Raw genomic sequence first — 25418 nt, 5'->3', positions numbered from 1 at the left:
GTTTATTCCAACCGGGTCAAGGGCTGCAGGACTAGAACAGACCCTGCCCGTCACACGGCATGACCAGATTCCAGCAGGGGGCTGCAGGCCGGCGTAAAAAGGACTGCCCTGTTAAGCATGTGCCTGAACAGCCTACTTCAGACAGGTATTCAACGTGCCCAAAACATGCCGTCTTGAATTTAGAACAAATTACAATGCGTGCTCTAGACTCTGGCAGCATATAATCGGCACGGACACCCAAACGAGAGTGAATCTGAAACAGGGGTGATAACATCCGAGTGTTAATAGCCACATGATATTTTGTATTGTTATGTGGGATCACGATAATGGCATGCGCATGATAAATTGCCACTGATCAGGTGAATCTTGCAGGACAGTGTGGTAAAAACCTTGACGCTGATATGGCAAAGGCCGGGGAATAACTTGAAACAGATGCACAACAATATGTACATATTGTGAGTGATTCTTTTTTTTATACCAGCGATTCTTTTTTAAATGTTACAGCAGTCACGTGAGACTCTCCTTGTGCAACACTCGTCTTGGCTAATTTCCGACAATCTTGAGATCAGCCAGGGTAGTTGTGGTTAAAAGGTGCCAGGCCATTAAAATGCGACGGCTGCTGAGAGGCAATCAAAAACAAAACTGCCTCAGCCTGCCAGTGTCAAGGCTTCTCATGTCAATCAGACCTTGCGTGATCACGTTAGGGCAGGTACCTTGTTGAAAAGACATCAACGGGCAAGGCGACACCCTTCGGAACTGTCCGGGTATGAGAGCACGCAATGTCGGCTGGGTCCAGATATTGTTTCTTTTGCTTGAGAACAAAAACACTGAATGGCACTGGCACACTTGTGTTCAAGTTCAGTTTCTGATATTTGCCTTCCGAGCAGCTAGAGCAGACTTCCATTTATCCATTAGGTTGCAAGTCATTTATTAAAACAAAAGTGATCAGCGTCACTTTTCAAGCACAGTGCTGCACATCAGCTCAATAGCTAATGCTATGCTGCCTGAGCTCCAAGCACGCCTAAGAAGGTTAAGGAAGCGCTATAATAGGAGTGGCTAATGCACTTTAGCTCGGTCAGGGGCGAGCTGGCACGGGACGCCAATATTCCGAGGGGCGCAGCAGGGAGCTACCAGATTTAACGATATGCCAACATCAGGTATTTTCCACTTTCTCACAATCGGTCCCGTTAAAGACTAATCAGCCCTTAATGTATTCCAGCCGAATAGTTAGCGCCCTATCAACTCCCTGCCCCCTCCCAACTTCCTCACACCACAACCACCTCGTCCACCCCTGCAACAAACTCAAAATGTTCTTACTGCTCAGGTCGCTGTTCAGAACAATCCTATTTAGGGCCGGCAATGAGTGCAGTGATGCGTACACCAGCACCAAAACGCGTTAGCCTAACCCCTGATAGGTGGTGGTACTTGGCAGGGATGTAAGGGTCCACAGCCTTGCCCCGCACCTGAGGAACAGCAGATGCTGTGGGTCTATCAAGCTGTGGTATTGATGGAATTTAGGAATGTTATTGACTGAATGTAGGAATGTTGTCATTGTTGTCGTTCTAACCAGTCATGTAGAACTCACGAGTTCAGGAGAAAGACGGTTGGAAGGAACGATAAACGGCACAAGGAGTAGCCCTAGAAGGAGGTTTCTCTGTGTGCTCCTGACTGAGGGATACATAAAGGTATCACATTTCAACTGAAGTCTCAAAGTTTGTCTTTACACGTGGCAACAAGCTGTATTACCCCAACCTACTATATAGACAAGCATTTGCAATGCAATAGGTCTTGCATTTACGCAAGTTTAAGCAATTGGCATTGTAAATGACAATGCCTTTTATTTCAGTTTCTAAAACTAAAATAAAAGGCTGTGTTATTTGCAGTGTCAATAGCTCAAACTCACGTAAATGCGAGACCTATTGCATTGCAAATGCTGGTTTGTTTTGTTTCTGGTGGCTTCTACAGCAAACTTCGGATATGGAGTTCCGCCAACTGTTAAATGGTTCATGAAACTCAAACTAAACCATACAGTTCAGATGGAGCTGAAGCTAAACCAGTGAAGATTGCATCATGCCACAGAAATGGAGTCTAGTACTCCTGTATCGGAAACCGCGAGCTATTTTACACAAGCGTGGTGTTCGGGCTATTAAGTCCAACTAGCCCTTGCATATTAACTACTTTGGAGCACTATATGCAAAGAGTCATAGTACAGAGTTGTAAAAATGACGCTTTCACCTAGAACACACCTGTAGGAATACACATTGGTACTTTAACCCTTACCCTGAATTTATTCTTAGTTACTGTTCATTGGTAGGTCTCTGGTTCGACGTATTAACAATGAAAACCCGGTCTCTACTCATGCATGAGCCAAACAGATGGCCTTTGAATCATAAGAAACAGCAATACGATGGGCTAGAGTGATGTAAAAGTACTGAGTAAGCGCTTTTGCCTTCCTGTGATCCTGCCTTGTGGATCTGTCTACAATGGTTGAGGAAATAACATTTCAGGAAGTAGAATAGAAACATATTTTAATATGTTGTAAAAGAATATATTCAGCGCTTCTCTACTTTCTTATTCTCTGCTCAAGAGGCAAGTTGCTTAGCAGTTGTTTAGTCATTATGGTGCATGATTTAGTAACTTTCTGAAAAAAATGAGGAGTGGATTTGGTTAGGAAGAGGATCGAACCAGAAGGGCGATTTTGCCGATGTTAAGCTATATTATTATGTATGGATGAGCACACCACGTTGGTAGGATTTTACAGTAAAAGAAAGTCCTGTAATGATATTTGCAAGATACTTAAGTTATAAGCTTCAAGGATGCCGAGTAATGGCTATTGCTACCAACTTTGGAAATGGGGACCCACGTTTAAGTCTGTGTTGGCTCAACTTGGTGGGATTCTGGGAAAAATCACGAACTCTCCCCGCTCTAAAAGCAACAAGTGCTGGCACAGCCAATAGGTCTTGCCTTTGCAAGATCTATTGGCTTGATCAATGTCTCTTTTGCCATATTGCACAGCAGCAGAGGTGCTGTGCAACATAACTGAAACTAAAGAAAATACAGGAGCTATGATGTAGTCAATGCCGGACAACTCATAGCGCTTTAAAAATAAACACACTGTCATATTGCACATTACCTGCTTAACAAAATGGCTGAAAGTTTCCACAAAAAAACACTATGTAAGGTGGACCACGTTAACTTACTTTTAGTCATGTTGCACAGCGGCTGTGCAACATGGCTAAATAATATATTATATATATCCATCATTACTAAATCAAATGGCTCATGCATGATAAACTACAATTTAATCTTGGGAGTTCCGCTTTTCTAAGGTAGAGTAAGGCTCCACATTTGTCAGCATCTTATACAGCGTTGTATCATGTTCTTCTGTCCCACAATAACCTGCGATATCAATCTGGAAATGGTTTATTAAAGTCATTACTTCATAGATCTTCAAGACTGTACTCTGAAAGTTTGTACAGTGGCGTGAGAGGTAAGAATGAGGAAAACATGAATTTCCGTGTAGCAAGGCATGGTGACGAGAAAAAAAAAAAAAAAAAAAAAAACACTACATATCCACTTCTAATGTGAATACCCAGGGGTACCTTCACTCCACATGCTCTTGGCCCTGAACTGTGCTGAACAAAAAATCTGTCTCCTCCAGTCTAGCCACGAGACTGAATTTTATTGATATACCCATCAGCAGATTAGTAACCACTTCTCAACATTACAGTAACGCATTTCAATGCAAACGTAATACATATTGAAAAACACCAAAGATTCTGGGCGAGATTTCACACATGAGCTGCAAAATCGATAAAATTATTAACATACTATGATACAGGACAGGCAGGAACTTATGTTGTCACATCATTCATCATCACTACAATCCTATCACTCACTTTCAGAGATACCATGATAGCTTCCAATACCTATAGCTTCCAATACCTATAGCACTATCTATGCATTATCTATGCATTATCAAAACCTGGATTTTCTCCCTCGCTCCAACACTCCTGCAAAGATGCCATTATTTTTAAGCGGCAATGGATTGATTCTGGTTGAAGAAACTCAGCCATATTTCACTTTTATTACACTGACTGACATTTCACTGCATTCCTACTATTTCGGGACTGCAACAGGTACTCATCACTTTCCCACTGAAATGTCCAGCTCTTCACCCAATTGCTGGTTCTTCTCTGGCCACAAGTTTCCTATCAGGAATATGCACCATCAATTTGTCTCCAAGACATCAAATTATTACCTACACCAAGGCAATATTGGTAGTCTGCTATCCGTTCACTATTGGGGTAAACTACCATGGACTGCGTTGGTTTTCAAACCAAAATGTTACTGCAACTGCTTAATAATCTCCCATCCAACATGGTCTCTAGCATTGTTTCACTCATTCTACAAATTCTCACTCCCTGATCCCAAACTATGAATGAATTAGGTATTTATGTACATCTGAATTGAGTTCACCAGCTAAAGCTAAAAAGCTACATCTTGAAAGATATCCACCCACATTTCACCAAGTAAACTTGATTCTTATGGATGGAGAGAAACGTAGGGCAAGAAAACCCCACAGACAGTCAAGGGCAGTGACATTGAAAACATACTGGTGACCACGCCAGACAGTCTTCACATTGCCTGTCCTCAATAGAAAAAAAAAAAGAAAAAAAAAGTACATATCTAAGTGAACTCCGAAACAAACTAAAGTGGTCAGCATTGTCCTTAACTGGTTTTAGGTCAAAAGGAAAGATCTAAAACTTTTACATACTAAACCAAAACAACTGAAATAGGTACTCCTGGTTCCCACGAGCTTCGAGATCCTCAATACTAGAATTGTTTGTTTTCATGCTAAGCTGAGCTTTTGAATTCTTTCAAACTTGGGTCTGATAAATGTGCAATAACACCAACAAGCATTTGCAATGCAATAGGTCTTGCATTTAAGCGAGTTTGAGCTGTTGGCATTGCAAATGACAATGCATTTTATGTTTGTTTTTTTAAACATATATAAAAGGCATTGTCAGTTATGATGCCAATAGCTTAAACTCGCGTAAATGCGAAACCTATTGCATTGCAAATGCTTGTTTCTGTATGCTAGGCGTTGCTCATAAAGTTACTTAAAAATGGAGACTGGGTAAGTTTTTCCTGCAACATAGTCACATTTTTAACAGAACACTTACATTGCCCATATAATAGTGGAATATCTCCTTCAATTTCAGCACCCATGAAGGAATAGAATCTATTAACAACCTCAGCTATGAAGCAATCTCCGCATCATAGTATTCATTGCATTTACAGACCAAAAGCGGTCATTTAGATTGCAGCTTGTTTCTAGGGGTGCAAACACTGTGCTTGTATATATTGGTGGTGGTGTAGTTAAATAGTATGGAGACCGATCGGTATATACATATGCCTACATGCTCTAGTGGTGATCGATGTGATGAAGGTTGGGAGTGGTGTTAATTGTCAACCACTAAATGTCTCTTGAATAGCCGATGCAGATTTGCTCATATGTTACAGTTGGTTTTAAAACACAACAAACTCATTCCACATATTGATGTTTGGAAATGTTTTATATAGCAGAGCACCGACGTCCAAATATCCTCCAGGCCCTATTCGAAGTGAGACATTTGACACACTGGAAGATTCTTGAATGGACATGTATGCCACTCCATTCGGGAAGGTAGGTGGTTGTGTTTAGGACTGTGATTGGTGGAATGACATTCTGTGGAGCCCTGCAGGGATATGACCTTCTTTGGTAGTAGTTTGTTTTGCTGTGTAAATATTAAAGGTCTTTTACTTTGAAGTTTTTAAAAGTCATTACCAACATTGGCTGAGAGCCATTGATGGTTCCCCATGTGTAATTAAATAAAAAGACATGTTATAGTGCTGCTATTTAACAATTTTTCTATGTAATTAATTTTTGGAACACTTTTATATAGCCCCAACATCACCCTAAGGTACACTAGCGCTTTATATTACCACCAGTTACTGTACAATATATTGCCTCTCAATAATCAAGTTAAAACAATTTTACAGAGTTTCTTTAACTTATATTGCACAGCTGCTCACCAAGCTAAAACTTTTTATTTTTTTTTTATTTTTTTTTTTAAGTATTATTAATCACATGTGGGAATCTATTTTATTTGCAAAGGCTGGTTACTCATAGTAACACTGTCTGTGAAAAGACTTCAACTCATTAGTACCTGTGTAACAACCAACTACAGCAATACGCAACTGAAAGATAGCCAGTCAGCTTTTACAAAGGGTCTTCCACTTCACGGGAACACATGTTGCAATATTTTTTGGTAACTTATGATCCGGCTGAGCGAGAAACCATTTTTTTTGTTAAAAAAGCAGATTATGCAGCAGATGGAGTATGCGGCAAATACAGCCAATCCATAACTATGCAGAAAACGCAGCAGCCGCGGAATTGCTTAATTCTAGCGGCCCTGGTTATAGGGAGAGAGAGTGATAAAGCGACAGATACAGTTGATAGAGAAACATTACATACAGAAAGGAATTTTAAAAAAAAAATGGATTGAGAGAGGGTGATAAGAGGATAACAAACATTTACAATGCAATGGTCTCGGCATTGGTAAAGTTAGAGCTATTGGCATTGCTCATGACATTATTTTTGTTTATGTTTTTGTTTTTAAAACATTTAAAGAAACGGCATTGTCATGAGCAATGCCAATAGCTCTAACTTTACCAATGCCAAGACCATTGCATTGTAAATGCTTGTTCTGTCCAGGCCGTGGCCGGGGCCTTCGCCCATGGGGGCCTGTTGCTGCACTATTTTGCAGAGCCGTTCGAGGGCCTCGACCTGGGGTGGCGGGGCTGATGTTGGGGGAGCAGCGAGGATCGCATGGCTTCCACCCCCCGCAGACCCTTCCCATCAGTGCCGGCTTAGGGTTCTGTTGGAACAGTCGCGGGGCGGCTACTCACGCACTACGGAACCCTAGTGATGGAAGTGTGTGGCGCGGCGTTCCTACTCACTCAAGGCCAGTCCTTGGCCGCATTGCGTGCGGGTGGGTTTTTGAGCAGGCCATGAGTAAATCCGCGGGGGGGAGAGGGGGCGGGAGCGCCGGGTGGCGCCCCCCGCTTACCAGGTGTGTCACGTCCCTTGGTCTGGCGATACCGCTTGCATCAGTCTTGTTGCGGTGAGTGCTGGTCATTTTCAGCCCCCCAGACACCCCTCCTCTTTTCCCTTTATTTTAATTTTTTTTTTAAATAAAGAATCCTGTGGCTCCGACCTCCTGCTTGTTCCAAGCTTGGGGGCTGGGGCTGTACCAGGTCCCAACTTGGTTGTAAGGGGGTGTGTCTGCGGAATTTTTTCAGCGCGGGCCAGTCATCCCGTCGAGTGGGGACGAGCTGGTGGCTATGGCTGCCGGGTTATTGCATTGTTTTCAGGTTGCGGTGGGGGGCCAAAAGAGCAACATATGTTGAAAGGTCAGTGGCATGTTCATGCCCGGGTCTGACGGGTTGTTAAATGCCCGACGGCACAGACTGAGCCTGGCTCATAAGGGGTGTGGTTATGGGAGCCCAGCCCGCCGTTCGAGGTTCGACCGGTTTCGCCATGGGGGCAGGGAGATTAGTGCAGCCCCCCCGGTTGCGCTGTGGCAGTGTCATGTCCCTGGGTCCAGAGTTTGCGTTCGAGGTCAGGGAGGGAAAAGGACTCTAGCTACCGGCATCTTGGCGAGATCGGTTTCAGGAGCGGGTGGAACCATTGAGTGGCATGTGTGGTGACTCAACCCTCCTCCCGTGGGTGCTGCCAAAGCGTCAAGGCATTCTGTGTGGTTTATATGGAATGTGTGAGCCACTTAGTGTCTCATCCTGTCTCAGGCGTTTGGGTAGTACAGTGCGAATGTTGCCTGACCAGGTTCCTCCTCCCCTTCGCTATCTTATGTCCGGCTGCGCCGGCTCCAGGGCCGCAGCGGGGGACTACCAAGTGGCGGGAAGAGGGGCAGTGAGGCCGCTTTGCACTCGTACCTCGGACGGGGGCTGCCGTGTTGTGTGTGGGCGGTCCGGGGAAGCCTGTGCCTGACGCTGTGTCGTTGAGTGGCACACTCCCTGCGCGGGTGTTGCTGATCGGAGGTGGGATTTTGGGGCAGTGGTCCGGTGGTGTCGCGTCGTGGGGGGCTCTGGGGGCTCCGGCAACGGTGAGGCCGTACCCTCCAGGTCATGCTGTCCGCGAGGTACTGCGCTGCATTTTGGTGTAGGCAGCATCGGTGTAGCGGGAGGGGAGTCCAGGGCCCGTTGCGGCAATAACTTATAGCCTCCGGGCGCCCTCTCCCCCCTTCTTGGATGGTTCTGCCTCTGGGCCCTTGGGTGCCCGGCATCGTCGGAAGAAACAATTCAGTTTTTCGGCAAGATCTCGCTGCATTCTGTCAAGGGTGTCTGTAGTCTGCGTTGGGGCTGGGAAGAGTTAGAGCCACGTGTTTGTTGCCCGGGAGGGGCGACCTGCCGGGGGTCACCAGCTTGCCTTTGCGAGGCAGCCGAGGGGTAGGGGTGTGTGATTTGGTCATTGGAGGCTGGAAACATTAGTGCACTACGGAACTGTGACAGAAAACTGATCATAACAGAAAAAAAAACAAGCCGAGGGTACCGGAAGACACCGCCTTTCTCCGAGGCAGAGTAGAAAGGAGAAAGGCAGCGTCTTTTTCGGATTCGGGGGCGTGTTTTGCGGTTTAACGAAACGGAACGCAAAAAACACGCCCCCCGATCCGAAAAAGACGGGGCTTCAACGGAGTGACTGACCTGTTCTCCAGTGGCTGGCCAGCATTCAAGAGGCCAGCCAATGGAGAACAGGGGAGAAGAGGGGCGGGTGCAAGCCCCTCTTCTCAAAGTCATTAAATCTCCGGACTTCCGGTCTGACGACCGGATGGTCCCGAGACCTAAAAAGAGGTGGAAAAGCCTTATATTTGTGAGAAGTGGCAGCTGTGAAAAAGTTAAAGGGAGAGCTGAGAGACAAGATAAGGAGACAGATGTGAGAAATACTACAGAGAAGAGACAGAGGTGCCAACAAGACAAATGAGAAAGATGAAGCGAGAGTGCGGTGATAAAATACAGAGGTAGGTGAGAAGGGAAGATATGAGAAAGGGAGAGACAGATTAGAGCGGCGATAATGAAACAAACTAGTCAGAAGTGAGAGGCAGGTGGCAGAATGGTAATGGGATAGGCAAGAAAGACAGCAGAGAGAAGGGGGAGGCAAGATGAAAAGGGGCGTTAACAAAACGGGAGAAACAACTGATGGAGAGGGGATGAAAGGAGAAAAGAATGGCAGCAGAGCTACCGGTAGAACAGACCAGGGTGAGGTGCATGGTGGGCGACTAGCCAAGAAGAGAATGACAGGAGAGAAGTGAGACACGGTGCAGGTGGGACAGCTCGTGCATGTGGAATAGCACGGCCCTCCTGAAGGTGGGGGGGGGGAAATCAAGGTTACATGGAGTGTGAGGACCCCAACCCCAAGTTCTCTTTAGAACACTACTCCCAATCCCTTCTCGTTCCCTTTATTCATCTTCTGTCCCTCTCAAACTACCATCCCTCTACTTCCCTAAATCCATCTCACTTTCTGGTAACCTCCTTTTCTGGGAAAACCTGTGGTTTGGCCTAGGGTGTCATTGTACTAGAGGGCGCATGCGCAGTGACTCAGAGTGCAGACATGCCACCAAAAGCAAAAAGAATGGTAGAAGTGTCATGTCTTAAAGCTACCAAAACCCTCAACACTTCAAGTCCAGATAAGATCTGCACGAGGTGTGCAGCCCAGTGCTACCTGGGAGAGCAGTGCGGCCCAGTGCTACCTGGGAGAGCAGCAGCCGCGCGTATTTATACAGCAAGGGGCGACTTGTACACGCAGCAGTGCCAAAGAAAGTGCGGTGCCAGTACAGAGTGACGCAGGCATGAGTCTGGCTCAGACTGACGCGAGATTACTGTTAGGTGATGATAGAGATCTCGTAACATCAACAAACGAGCCCCATTGCTTAATCGGAGTAGTGGTTGCAGGTGGTTGGCACCAGCGCATTTTTAGGGACAACAACTTATTTGTCATTGTCTGACTTGGCAAGCGCAGGCAGAGATCGAGTGTGCAAAAGTGAAAGCGGGCAGTGGGAGCGCTCAAAAAGTAAGACGCCGTGCGCGTGCCCATCTGCCTGGCGAGCTCAGAAAAGGCAGGCTGCGATCGAGTGCGCATAAGTGAAAGCGCGCGGTGGCAGCGCTCGAAAGTGAAGAGACACCGTGAGCGTGCACATCTTCTGTCCCCCTTCGGCAACCAAGTCGACGACAATAGATCTTGCCAGGGAGAGCATCGCTAAGCGAGACCTAAAAATGACCCCCTCGACTTCAGCTCTCATAACTGCCCCGCAGTTTTCAAAAACTAACACAGTAACCAAATGGATTCTAATTTGTGGCACGCTGCCCACACACTCAAGTCTTCACGTCCCTGGGCCTTCAGCTAGTGCAAATTTGAAAATAATATAGGGGGTGAGGGGAAAGGTGGCAGATGCAGACTAAATACAAAACACAGTTGCATCTGCGGGCAAGTGTCCTATCCAGTGAAGTCTCCATTCCAACAGACAGTTCCACCACAGATGGAATGCTTACTGACAAACAGGAGCTGGTCAAAAGAGCATAGTTGGCTACAACAGTTGGTTCCATGGCAGAGGCCTGCTCACATCCGATATTGCATTTTGCTATGGTACAGATGTTCAGGCCCAATGCATTTTAAACGAATATGCAACTGAATATTCAGTTCGATGACAGGATAGCCGAAACCAACCAAAACAGTGGGGGTGTGAAGGACAGTTTTATTTAAGCTTATATTTGAATGTTAAACTCTAATACATTTTTTGTATGTGCATACATTTTTTATGCATTTGTTTGAAGGCTTGCCATAATGAAGTAGCTACATTTGACCCTGTACCTCGGTGGCTCTTCAACTGCATATTCATTCAGAAGTGGAAAATATGGGCAAATTTAACTTGATTTCAAGTCTTTACTATACTTAAACCTGTCACTTCCCCTTGTTATTTTCCCGTTTTTTCTTGTTGTTGCCTCAAGCTCAAGGAATGCTAACATTCAAGCACTGACCCAAATGTGCTGAAAAGGAAAAACATTCCTTGGCAGTGCTAGCGTTCCTTTAGCACGCATGTACTGCTTAATAGCAAGTAGAACAAGAGGATTTTAACTTGAGAGAAGGTGCAATCGACTGTTACAAAGTTATTAATTTAGTCCATCAAGACCTGCTGGGAACTCCTTGGTTAGGCCAAGACGACTCCTACTAGCCATTTTCTCCTAACAGTTGCTCTCAAAAAGCATTGGTTCATCGCCAGACAACAGGATCACAATAGTGGTAACCAAAGAGATGTTAACGCTTCCCTTCAATGAGTTTGGAATATAGCCAGAGTTTAAGCAGTGATCAAAAGATTAGTTTCAAACAAATTGCCCAAGAACTTGGTCATGATTTTAATATGACTGCTCTTTTTCTCTGGACCAGTATTTTGAGATTTTTTTTTCCACTCTTCTTTTACATTCATGATTTCAGTTACCAACAGGTCTCCCCAAACTATAGAAGCAAGAACTTAAATTCCACAAAGAAACCTGTTTTCCGGGGTCTGCATACAATTTCAACACATGGCAGCCAATGAATTTCATCCAAAGGAAGCAATCTTCACTTAAACATTCTGCTATGAGAAACCAGAATTTACTGGCATTTCTCCTAGGAAGGGTACTCTAAAAAAGATCACTATATTCTCACGACTTGTGCCTCTTTGTTGCTTTTTGGACTATTTGGATTGTAATGATCCTTTCCATTAGTCAAAGCCCAAAAAAGAAGAGGGTTGAATAGAAATACAAAGTGCTTTGCAAGTCTATAGAACAAAGTACTCAAATAAAGGAATGCTTATGTTGCCGGAGGAGCCGACAACAGATTTAATTTACATCATTCATAACTTGACCATTTACGTATATCCTATTTAAATGAAATCTTCTAATCCTGGTACAATGGGAACTAGTTTACTCTACAATAGAAGGTAAATTGGTAACTGACGCTAATGCCAAAGATTTGAACTTAATGTAGTGCTGGGATATTAATTTAAACGCCAAGGTAACGTATATAGAAAGGCATAATGTAAGACAGACACAAGAGCACCACGCGGTCATGAAAAATGTTTAGATGGATGGTTGTTAAACCTGCCAGTGATGAATGTCACATTTTAATTTGAAGGCTCCTTCGAGTAATAGAGGGCCCACTACTCACTCCTATTCCAAAATACAGGATTTACAAGATGCGAGAACAAGTCAAGCTCAGAAAAGCTACACTTCCGATAAAGAGATTTTAGCATTAAAATCCCTTAAAATTAACAGGCTAGCATTTGGGAATACATTCTCTGCATTCAGGATGGCTTTCTGTAGAATCTACAAGTCATTATCATAGTCACAAGTGGGTGACAAATGAACATTGCACATGAGGTATTCCACGAGTCTATCTTGTGCACCTATAACTGAACAATTGACCAACACAAAGTTTAATGGGAAGAAAAGAAAAAAAAAAAAAAAAAAAAACACTGCAGTCGGCTGCCACCCTATGACTAATTTCAATAAAAATACATAGAACCCCTTTGGCATACCCCTTTAAAGAGGGACTGATTAAACAGAAAGACATTAAAACCCTTCATTTCAAACTCCGTACATAACAAGGTTTCCTGCAAACAAGCCATAAACGAATCAAAGAGAAACCATTCAGAAACGCAAATAAATTTCTCAGACCAGCAATATTCCATCTACATAAAGACCACGTGATTTTCCGACCATAAGGCTGAATTTAAAACCTTAGGGAGCCAAGAGCAGGGGGGCAGAGCACCTTTGCCTCTGCAGGTCGATATCTGCTGTTTGATGTGTAAAGGAAAAACATTGTGTGAGATTAGTCCTTCTTCAAAAATCTTTTACTGTTTGCACTGGCTCAAAATATTCTAAGGCTAAATCAATACCCAGCTTGTTAAAGACTACCCTAAATTTTAAGATGTATTCCACAAGTGTTCAAGAAAAAGAAAACAGTTGACTCTCTATGAGCGTGACAATTTATGTATTCAGTAGAAGTTTTTACCTAATCAATGTCATTCAAGGAAATAAGCCGAGGCTCATAAATGTTAGGAAACTATTTTGATTAATAAAAACAGTGCCCATCAAAAGTAGAGCAACGGTCTGCATAAATGTCTTACAGTACTGGTTGAACTCAACTCTTGCATTAGAAGTATCCAGGTTCCTTTGCTGCGAAAAATACAGAGAAAGGAACTGCTGTTGGAGTCAAGATACGTTTATCCTCTGTACGAAAACATTTAGAAGAAGGGTTTTGGTCACGAGACGCGAGCAAGATCTTCCTGTCGGGACAAATCGTGAAGAGGAGTAGAGCCTCCAACAGAATACTCCTGCATCACAGGAGTGTTTACCAATTGAGCCACTAAACCGCTTGCCCTAATTTTTGCTTCATGTAGACCCATTTAAATTTTGAGTTTCCGGTCTGGTTTATTTTTTATTCTCTGCAGTTTCATGTGTCTTTTTCATTAGGACTGTTAAGCTTCATTTTGACCTTTGACTTAAGCAAGCCCCTCAATTTACTTCTATGCATATGAGGTGAGGCGGGATTAGAAAATCATCTCACTTTCTGGAGGATCACCCTTTCTTAAAACGGACAGTAGATCTTTCGATTAATTCTTCTTCTGAGGTACCTTGGATGCAATGGCCAAAACTGACAAATCCTTATCTCGATCAACCGCTTAAGAAACTGCCTGACTAATTTGGTAAAAATGATCATTTACCAATGTGGCTTACTAATGAAATAATATTAAACCCAACATTGTTACCCTTTGCGAACATTCTAGTCTGTTGTGTCTCAAGCGACAGCCTTCAGGACAAGGGAGATCGTTGACAATGTTTGTTCCTGTACCTTAAGTTTTGTGAATTTGAAAATGGAGGATAAAAACTGAGTGCATGACTAACATCTTGACAGATTAGGCCTTCAGGTGCATGGATTTGGGAGATACTTTCTTTGGATCCTTCTAAATGTGTAAAAATAAAAAAATGGGACCATACATTAAATAGAAGTGTACTTTAACAGCAATTAATCCATTGATACGGCATCATGCTGCAGAAGATTGTCGGGCTCCTCAATTAAATAGGCAGCAGTTGTGTCGTCTAAAGAGTGGGAGGCATTAAAAAGAGGCAAATATCTCCCTTTCTGGTGAGGAAGACCTTAGCTTAGACAATGAACAGTACCTGAACTCGGGACAGATTTTTTAACTGATGAAAGGACTGTGCCTTTTAAAGACTTTTCAAACCAGATGGGCTTTTTACTATACGGAGTAAAAAAGACCAGAATTAACTGTTTTTGGCATGAAAATAGTATCATTTGTCTGCTCAGAAATACTCATAGAAAATGCCAGGGTTTCCTGGGACCAAAGGGGTCTCAAATGATTTTTTTATTTCGAAATTTTATTTCCTAATAAATTCATCTTGGTGTTGCAAAGTTTCCCATATGGTAAAAGGTTATCAAACCAGAGTTCTCTCACCGCAGATGACAAACTCCTCCAGTGGTCACATTCACGGAAGGGTGTTTCTACGAGGGAAATTATTCCTCCCAACCACACAAGACAAAGCATTCAGCATAGGCTAACACACCCTGCTCCTTACCATGCCCACAACAACCAACTTTTATGGGGTAGGCTAGAAGGAAAGAAAAGAGGAGAACACAGTAAATGCACATGACATACTCTAGTAATCTAAGAAGCCAGACCGTGACCTTTCCAATAGGATTTACACAACTTTCCGTAAAAACTGAAGTTAACTGCCACTGAGTTTACCCATTCAGAGTCACAACCAGTCCAACTGCTGCTACAATGTTGCCAAAGTAAAGCTCAAAGGAGCACAGACTTCCCGTCAATCCTAAATTCAACCAGTACTGGTGCAGCCTCCACCCTGTAACTCTGTGCAATGTTGAAAGATTCACCGACAGAAGTGCTACAATGTTCTTCTCACACCTGTAATTTTAGTTGCATAGTTTCCAATCCCAACCTCACTTACCCCATGCCAGTCCCAATCTACTGGTGAGCCCGCCCTGCTGCACACCCAGCTTTCCAAGTGAGACAGACACTGTGGCACCAAGCCAGCAAAACGGGACAAGAACGGGGAAAAAGAAACATTGACGATCAGTGTTGCCGGTGCAGCAGTAATCACCGATCCTGCAAAGTTGGAGGACACAAGCACGGAAGCACAGAGCGTGACGTCTAGTATCAGACGTGGGAGGAGCGCTTCTCATGATCTCAAAGAGAACACAGTACTATAACAAAAAGATTTACTAGTAAGAATATTGATACCAATTAGGAAGAATCCGGATGATACATCCGGCATTTATTTTGCACAATTAGAGATGTGAGAGACAACTAACTGAACAGACCGGTCAAGATTGCCCAATGCCAGATATCAGAACCTCCTTTAGATTTAGGATATGGATGGACCTGAACGGTCTGACTGGATTTCAAAAGAACCTGGAAACATTATAGCCTCCAATTAAAAAAAAAAGAAAAAAAAAAAAAAAAAGGCACACACACAACGCCCCGAGGAAGCCCTAGGCTTACAGGGCGATAGGGGGAGAAACAGGCGTTGGTTGTAATTTTAAAAAATCCTGATTTTGTTTTTCCTGAATGGCTCTGAGAAGTTAAAGAGTTGTGTCTCATATCTCCAACTGTGCGAACTAAATACCGGATTTATCATCAGGATTCTTCCTAATTATTATAAACATTCTTACTTGTCCTCGTACATCTTTCTGCTATTGAACAAATGGGGAAGGTGTTTCCCAATACTAAGGACAAGTGGCCTCACAATAAATCCTCATTAGTACGCAGGAGGGAAAAATAACTGGATCCATTACCCCTTCAAGTTTGCAATACAGGACTATAATAAGCACTAACAGCCTTAATAAACATACATCAGGGGATCAGAGCACTGTTCAGCAGGCTGGGTTGCCATCATGAAGATGGTGATATTGCCACAACTTCTATATTTCTTTCTGAACAGAAACAGCTTTAACCCGAAAACTCTTCAGAAACCTACAACTTATTATTAACATGGGCAAATAATTAGCTGAGGATTGGATGACTAGGTTGATCCTTCCATATGATTAAGTCGACCTGCTGACTCCTAACTTTGAACTATACTACCACATTGCACAACACTGGATACTAACACACAAGCTCCTACATTTGTAGGGCAGAAAACACAAAAGGATGCTGCTAGGCCTTAACGTACATGCTGTCCAAATGGCGCATTAGGATATTTAACTGTGAGGACCTAGTAGGTAATAATATTCATGAACGGCATGAATTATTGAAGTGTATTGGTGGTCAACTGTTATACACCCTGAAACTTGAAATAGATAGCTGCGCAAAACTACTGAAATGCCCCGAAAACAGGACACCTCCATTTAAAGAGAAAAAAAAAACGATTAGTGGATTGTTTTCTGAAAATAAATTTAAATAAATCACCTATGCAAATTTGCACCCGCTGTCATACTCTGACATAATGTGACAGGGAAGAGGACCTTTATCCACTATAACATTTTGGAAAATCTGATTTGCCTATCAGGAGTCTAGATCTAAAGATATCTGGACTCCACTGCATAAATATTAGATTAGCTGCACACCTGATTCGACAACTAGCACTTACTGAAATGCCTAAATTAGTGATATAGCTAGTGTTTCCCCATTTGTCACCAAGCCAGGTAGGGATGCTCATGAAGCCTGGCCAGTTTCTACCAATGAAGTCAATAAAGCAATTGACTGGTTCACTCCCAACAAAGCACGCGGTCTAGATAAGATTCTGGATGACTTATTTAAGTCCACATAGTACATCGGGAGCCCTTATTTTGTTTTTTAACTGTATAATGAGTGGTTCTCCCATACCTTCATCAGGCACAGGGTCATGACTGATTTTCATATGGCTGGGTCCAGAATGGCATGGTGAGCAAAAAAAACGATGGATTTAGGCCCAGATCTCTGTACTGGGGTGAATGTATGACTTTGTTCTGCATTCTGTCCATAAATAGTTATTTTTGCATTTGTCACCCCGCGTAGGACGGGTATGCTTAGACGTGAGCCCCGTGCTCTCCATGCCACTGGAATCCAGCATGTCCTGGATGAAGAGGGGTGAAACCCCGAAACCGGTCCTAGGATGCTTTCTTCCCCAGTCCAGGGAGGGCCTGGCCTGGCAGTTCGGGCTGGACTGTTCCTATTCTGTCCATCAATAGTTATTTTTGCATTCATCGTGGGCTGGAGCAGAGATTACAGTATTTATAAAAGGGCCACAGGCTTTTCCCTCTAACTATAAGACTATCACCCTGATTGACAGCTCTCAGAACCTCTTTAGTTGGATTATACTGGAAAGAATGTAGGATTGGATGGCAGACGTGGGATTGTTGACCCCATTGCAAGCTAGTTTTAGGGATGGCATTAGCATCATTGAGCAGGTGTTTCATCTACGATAGATTTATTGGAAATATGTCATTCACAGGGGTGGGTAACACGTTACTTGGTATTTGTCGATTTTCGGTTCGCTTTCGACCTAGGGCTTTCTTGTGGAAAGAGTATGGAGGGATTTGGAGTTCCTAAATAGCATTCTTGATATTATCATCAAGCTTAACTGCAATAACTTGGCGTAGGTTAGATATGGTCACGAGGGTGAATGGACTGTCCCCATTCCAGTCACTCTGGGTGTGAGATAAGAGTGTGTGCTAGCGCCAACTCTTCCTTTTATATATCAAGAAATTAGTATCCCAGCTTGGGTTGTGACAATGATGCTCCGAGTTTTGCTGGTAGGACAGTCCTGGACCGTTTGTTTGCGTAAGACACGCTGCTGATTTCAAAACCTCTGTTGGGGGATTCAGAAGCTTTGACTAATTTGCAAAGTTCTGCAAACAAAAGAGGCCTGCAGATCAATCTCAGCAAGACCAAGTACATGGGTTTTCAACCCCGCCCCCATGACCCTTAATGGCGTCTGTGTGGAGCACTCACAAATTTCAATACCTATGGATCATGATTACTGAACACTTTGATTGGATACCATACTTCCATTAATGTAAACTAAAAATGGAGCAATACACAGGGGGTATCATAAGGTTCCACTCTTTGCCCAGTATCTCCCCCACCCTCCAAATTAACAATGGTCATACACTGAGGGCAATTTTCTATTGAGGGGTACTTTGGGGCCACATGGACGCTGGAAGCATGAAATCAGTCGAAAAATTGGTTGCTGTGGCTCATCACTAACCTTCCTGTTGGCACCCCACTAATCCCCTTATGGTTTGATGTGGATCTTCGACCACTCACACGACCAAATGCTTTTTAAGTGTCTAACAGGACCATCGCCAGATTGTGAGATGTCCCGTTATCTACATCGAACGCTATTATAGCTGTATTAACGTGAGCAGTAGTATCTCTATTATAAACCCATGTTGGTGATCAGATACAAGATCCAGCATATAGGGCGCCAACCGGTTAGCCAGTAGTTTGGCAAAGATTTTAGCATCTAAATTAATGAGGGATATTGGGCGATAAGACCCACAATCATCCGCAGCTTTCCCTTTTTAAAGGTAAAAAAAAACAACGTTGGTCATATTCCAGGACTTGGGAGCTTCCACACATTCCCCTATCTGGTGTATGACATCATGAAGTAACGCGAGAATCGAGCTTTTAAAATGATTTTTTTTTTAAATCTATTGGCAAAGTATCATCCCCAGCAGCCTTGCCGGAGTGCAGCGTGACTATAGCACACGTTATTTCTTCATCAGTAATATCTTGTTGAAGAAGATCAGCTGCCTCCAAGCTCAGAGACAGAGAATCACTAAGTTGTGAGTGTTCTTCCAGTGCAATTGTATCCATGTTACCGGGCAGAGTATAAAGCTCTGCATAGAATTGGGTGAATTGCTCTAGAATCTAATCGGGGGGGGGGGGGGTATGTAATTGGCCATCTCTACCCTTAATAGAGTCTATCCGCGTTTTAGATATATATTTTTTTTTTAATACGCCATCTGGTATGCCAAAATCCTCCCAACCTGATCCCCATACTCATACTGATAAGCGATTTTTGTTAAAGGCGGCTGCAATCTTTTCTTTGAGTTTTCTGCACAGAAGCAAGCGCGTGTTTATTAGAAGCATATATTAGATCGCTATTTGGACCGCTAGACATAAGTTCCTCAGCGTGCGCAATTTATAATCTTTTTTAATGTCTTGCAAGTTTCCTTCAGACTATTCTGATGAGTATTATTTAGATGGTAATTGTACTGTTGAGTGGAAACCCGTATATAAGCTTTCATTGTGGCCCATACAATGAAAGGAGAAGCGGTGTTAATATTGGATTGTAAGAACTCAGTAGGAACCCCTTGAGTATATGTTATAAATTCCTGGTCAGTCAGCAAGTATCTAGGAAATGAAAAATAAAACTTGCTCTTATCCTCAACTACCAGTTGAAAACTGGTCAAAACCGGGTTATGATCAGATGTTATCCGTGGACAGACCTACATTTGAGCTGTTGCTAGGATACTATTACTAACGAAGGCCAAATCTATTCTTTAATAATGTCGATGGGGCACAGAATAGTATGTAAATCCTGGTAAAGTAGGATGTAACATCCACCATAAGTCTGACATACAATGAAGCAGAGCCAGTTCATAGACGGAATCTCGGACCCCCCCCGCATTCTCGGAGAGGCAGACCGATTAGTTGAAAAAAAAGCAATTAAAGTCCCCCATAATTATCATTATCCTTGCCCTTCAAGCAGTTCTAGCATTAGTTTATTAAAAAGAGTGGGATCATCAGAGTTTGGACCATACACCGCACAGAGAACTAATTTTTTGTTGTAAATTTCAAGCTCTGTAATGGCCCACCTGCTGCATGAGTCGAAAGCAGTTTAAGTTTATTGCAAACTAACTGCTTATCCTTAAGGATCGCTACCACTTTAATTGCCGCACCCTGTGAAATACATTAAATTATCTCAAAGCCTAACTGTCTAAGCAAGCCTCTATCCTTATTAACCAAATGTGTCTCCTCAAGAATTACCAAATGAGGTTTATAAAGCTTAAGCTTTTCCCTAACCAGTTGGCGTTTAGATGACTAGTTCAACCCAGCAACTTTACAGCTGATACATCTAATTATCCCCATTATGAAACATATAACTCAAACTTATGCATAACTTTTGCCTTCCCCATACATTATCCCTCTCGTGTGGGATGCATTATGGACAACATTGACTAATAACGGATTATCAGGCAATTTTCTGATATGGATCAGTGTGTTATATATTAACCCACAGCCTAAACTTTTATACGCACAACTTGCACTCTGTTTCTTTTCCGATAAGTTGTGGTACCCAGCAGGGGTGCCCACTCTCCCCCTTGTTGTTTGCCTTGTATATTGAGGCATTTATTAAATCGGAATACTAGTCTTATTCCATTCAGTAAAGGCAAGTGTCAACTCAAGGCTATTGCATATGCCGATGATATTGCGGTTTTTACATCTGACCCGGTAACAGCATTGAGTGCAATTCAGGAAGAAGCGAAAACTTAGTCATTTTTCATGGTATAAATTAAATTCTCATAAAACCCAAATTCTCCATAACTTAGATTTGCCTGTAATAACTGGAGGCTACGCTGTCAAAACCTATTTGGGGGTTCGGATCTCCGCTGATATGAACAAATATGGAGACTTCATTATGAACCATTACTTGATTTGGTTATACAAAAATGTAAGAGCTGGAATAACCTTCCAATAACTATCATTGGTAGGTCCAATATAATTAAGATGACAATCTTGCCTACGTTTTTATATTTGTTCCGACCTATTCCTATACGCGTTAACAATTACTTTTCCCAAAAAATTGAGGGTGCCATCAACAGTTTTATTTGGGGTTATAAGCAAGCATGTCAAGCAATACGCTTTCTCAAACTACCCTAAAAGTTGGGGGGGGGGGGGGGGGGGATTACAACTTCCCGATTTCAAACTTAATTTTTGGGCAGCATTTACTGGGCGTATGCAAAGTTCATTAACTGATAAACAACCATATTTTGGCCTTGCTCTTACATTGGACACCTATAGCAAAACGTTTCTGTATAGGATTAATGATCCTATTATAAAAGGGTCTTTCAATACCATTGGGGACATAGTCCGCATATAGCACGAAATCCTCAATTGTTGCTCACTTACTTTCAAAGATCTTATACAACCTGACTATTTTAAATTATGGAATAATCCAATTCTCCAGAGCATATTTCATGAATTTACTGCCTGTAGCTGGGCAAGGTGCGGAATCGAAAGGCTTGGTCAGCTATGACCATAACGGTCTCTGTACCTTTACAACGTTCCTTTGGTCTCCCACCACAATCTTTTTTTTTTTTTATATTTACAAGTTAGAGATTATTTTCTAAAACGACAATTGTTGCAACTTCCACATTCTCAGCAACTACGGACATACTTTTTAAATCTCTCACTCAAAGCCAAATCCAGCTCAATATATTTACAACGTTGCCATTTCAGAAGTGATACCGGTCGTCTAGCTTCTAATTGGAGTCGGACATTAGGTATTATTACAGATACTTCTGAGATTGGTTTTGGCATTGGATACTTTAGATAATTCCATTCACTCATTCATTAAGTCTAAAGCTGCAACAATTTCGAACTAGCCGAATGCTTTACTCCTGAAAGGATTAGTAAATGGCAACAAAAGGCACAGGGGTCTGTGAGAGATGGTGTATATAGATCATGCTGTCCCAAGAGCGGTCATATGGCAGACAAAATCCTTCACTTCATATGTTCTGTACTTGTCCTATGTTATGTGATTTTTGGGAGAAGGTTACACAATATATTGGTAAATACTTCGGTTCGAATTTTTCTCTTACTAATAAAGAGATCATGCTGGGGTTGAAGGAGAGTTATAATCGCGCTACGAGAAGCTTTTTATCTATTGCACTAGTAGCTGCATGTCTTTATATTGCGAGGAGCATGGATCTCGCCTAACCCTCCTGCTTTTTTTGAATGGTTGGTCCTTACGAAAGACATTTATGAGAGGGAACGAGCACAAGCCAAAACTAGAGCTATACGCTCATTGCAAAAATTCAATCGCATATGGACATTATTAGTGTGAATCGTGGGATTCCCTAGACATATATGCCTTTCCTCTTTTTTTTTTTTACTCATTTGCTTGGTATGATTACTTGCTAAATGTATGCAACTAATTGTCATTCTTTGTACCCGCTGGCAAATATATATATATATACACATACATACACACATATACACACACACACACACACACGTGTACGATTTGGTTGACCTCAGAATTATTGCCATACCACCAGGGTTAGGAGGATGTCGTGAGGTTACCTGGTGCCACCAGAATTGCCTGGCTTAGGTTTATCCAACACTGATTGAGTGAGAAGGGATGTGAGGACCTCAGGTCTACCTCAAACAAAGCTACTGGGTTTTCAAAAGAGCCACTTAAGTGTTACATTGGCAACACTCAAACAATTTGTTTCTAGGCCATGTCAGGGTGGGTTACCTCACCACCACCTTTCTTGAACAGAAAAATGGTTATGTTGCAGAAGGATATTAAAATGAATGAGCCTCCCCACGCCAAAACCTTATACGTGAAACTTTGGTTTGGGACCCTGCCTATTCGTTCAGTCAGGACTAAATGGCTACATGCATCCAATGATTCAGACATGAATTGCCCTTTTTGACCCCAGGTGTTGGAGACCATTGACTATGTTGCAATTTTTTGCCCGCCCTATGCTGGGTACAGAAGGAATTACTTCCTACCGCTTAGTCGTAACTTGGGGTTTAGAGACTGCAGAACAGCAATCAGGATCCTTAGAAGTGATGTTAGTCAATTTACTGTGTTTGCCATTTCATGTTTTTTATTGAAAACAGAGACTTTGGCAAAAAAGGGTAGCTACCTGATGGTTGTGTCTTGGATTATTCTTGCTTTAAGAACTACGGAACAAATGAATCTGGGGGTAGTAACCAGTTTAAAGGGCTCTCACGCTTAGCATAGAATATGGTTGCCATAATGGTATTGTGACAAACTAAACAGTCGTTAACGCCCGGCAGCATGGTAACTTTCATTACTTGAAATGGTGACTAGTGCATGGTGCGAGTTTGTGGGCCTATCCCCCCTTAATGTTCAGTTTGTCACAATACCATACAACCACATTAATGCGGTCACAATGAGAAGTCAAACAATTTCACTAGTGCTTGCCAGTTTTGTTCCTCATTTGATAAAGCTTTTTATATAAAAAAAATTGACGCGTTAGACATGTTCATAACAACTTAGGTTTTCACATGTGTTAAGAACTAGTGTGTACCGTGCTGCTTTTCTCTTATTTTACATGTCACAATGGGTGTCTGCCAATGGCGTTAATTGTCTTATACCCACTTTGATACAATGGTGTATCTTATATATTTCTTAGCCCTGAAGAAGTCGCTGTAAACTTCATGGTAACGACAAAACGCGTGTTGGCTAGGCTACGACTCTGTAACCAAGGAACACACAACCAGGACAATAAATCCTGGAACCACACAGAGCAGCGGATGAACAGTGTATCTTTCCTACACTCATTACTGTACTAACTATATTATTGTCACAGCCGGAAATGGAGCAGGCCTTAAATGGAAAATAATTCTACTGATGTCAGAATAGCGTTGAAGAATGATTTAGAAAATGGCATACAAGGGACGTGGGACCTGAAACTTGGTGACAGTCGGGGGGGGGGGGGGGGGGGGGGGGGGGTCAAGTAACAAGTAAGAGTTTGAAGGGCTTAAGTAAAAAAAAACAAATAAGGACAATGAAGTGGCTCTAAATAAGGGGTAAGCACACAGAGACCGTTGGCGATTTCTGCACGTCAGGAGTGACCAGACACTGTGCGTGGCTAAGAGTGTCAGAACGTAACTTAGCGTCACTCAGATAGAGAGTCTTTAAGAAATCGTTAAAGGGTCATAGTGATAACAGTAAGCACCTTGCAATTGCCTCACTTACACAATTACTCTTGATCTTTTCACAAAAGCCCTGCTGTGACACACTTAATGGCCACGTGTACGTGTCCCCGCTTGGCCACAATGAGGCCCCTCCCTATACACCCTATCTCCCGTGTTCTAGGAGGCTCTCATGTAAACCTCTCTAGACCCCCCCGCCCTCCCCTTGATATCCACAGAACCAATCACTTCCACGCCCGGCCTTACCCTGTGGAGCCTCCGCCGCCTCCACCTCTTGCTCGCCGGGGCAGAAACAGGGAACGAATTCGGCAGCATGCACGTTGGGCACGAATGGCCGGGCGTTGACGTTAAGCTTGAGGAGGGAGTTACTGAGCTGGGCCTCGGTCTGAGCGTCGTTGTCCTCCTGCTCCCAAGAGTCTGGCGCTGTGTCGTTGGGGTCCATTTCCGGGTCCGTGCCGCCCTGGCTTTAAGGTGGTACGTTGGAAAAGGGCGGGGCTTTAGCAGCAACGGAGAGCTGGTGGCACCGGCAGCACAAAGACTGGGCCGTAGGATGGCACCCGCAAACGGCCGCTCCAGACCCGACTCAGCACTCACTCCAACGACTCCTCGTCCTCGTGTGTTGCCGCGACGTAAGTGACGCCTTCCTGCGCAGTTCTGCCGGCTAACGACGTCGTGTCCCAGCTTAGTAGTTTTTTCCACTTCCGGGGTTAGTGTTTTCAGCGAGACTTTAGGGTAGTTTAAACTACAAATCCCAAAAGAAGACGTCACTGTACGTGCATGTTTCAGGTGGTAGTCAACTTTGGACGGTTTCTGGGAAAGGTAGTTTATGAGTTCATAGTCACTGTCCAGACACAAGGGAATGTTATGCTGACCTGTTAGGACTACAGTTTCCATATACGCAGAAGAGTAAGGGACCTTATGAGTAATCGTCATCGGAACGTGCCATCGTATGAAGCAGTATTAGATTAGCTATTTAATTTCTGAGAAAGCAGTTTTGTTGAAAACGAGAAATATTTATTATGTATATTTGTTAATATGGCAACTTGACTAGTAGATGCTTGTGTTCATGTACAAGTACTAGAGTCAACTATCGTTTTCTGCTGTGAGAGACATAAAATTGCACTTTTAAACGAAAATGTTTTGGGCAATTGTTAATATCACCATATTTTTTTAATGAGCTTCTATGCTATTAATTCGAAAATTCTTGTAGTGTTGATATGGCCGCAATCATTTCGTATATTTCTTTTATGTCTTTCAACAACAGTCTCAAAACTTGACGGTTAAGAAAACTTGAAGAAGGCTGTGGTGTAGCGGTCTAGTCTGCGGCGCGCACTACGTGCGACGTCAGCGGACTTCCGGCGGCGGCCATTTTAGAATTGGCAT

General features: G+C 43.0%; 1 protein-coding gene across 4 annotated transcripts in view; it reads right to left on the bottom strand.

The window, feature by feature from the left end:
* GSPT1 (G1 to S phase transition 1) overlaps window positions 1-24694 on the bottom strand; it is a 583971-nt gene extending 559277 nt beyond the window's left edge. The window contains exon 1 of one of the 4 annotated variants that reach the window (XM_085632101.1): window positions 24282-24694. In XM_085632101.1, the coding sequence (XP_085488227.1) occupies window positions 24282-24477 (196 nt within the window). In that variant the 5' untranslated portion in view covers window positions 24478-24694. The remainder of the gene's footprint in view (window positions 1-24281) is intronic. The other 3 variants (XM_085632103.1, XM_085632104.1, XM_085632105.1) reach the window with 3 other exon arrangements.
* Between the last annotated feature and the right edge of the window lie 724 nt (window positions 24695-25418).

Source organism: Triturus cristatus, chromosome 10 (genome assembly GCF_964204655.1).
Source record: "Triturus cristatus chromosome 10, aTriCri1.1, whole genome shotgun sequence".
NCBI lineage: Eukaryota > Metazoa > Chordata > Amphibia > Caudata > Salamandridae > Triturus > Triturus cristatus.
The sequence above is the reverse complement of the archived record's forward strand: the minus strand, read 5'-3'. Positions and strand labels throughout refer to the sequence as shown.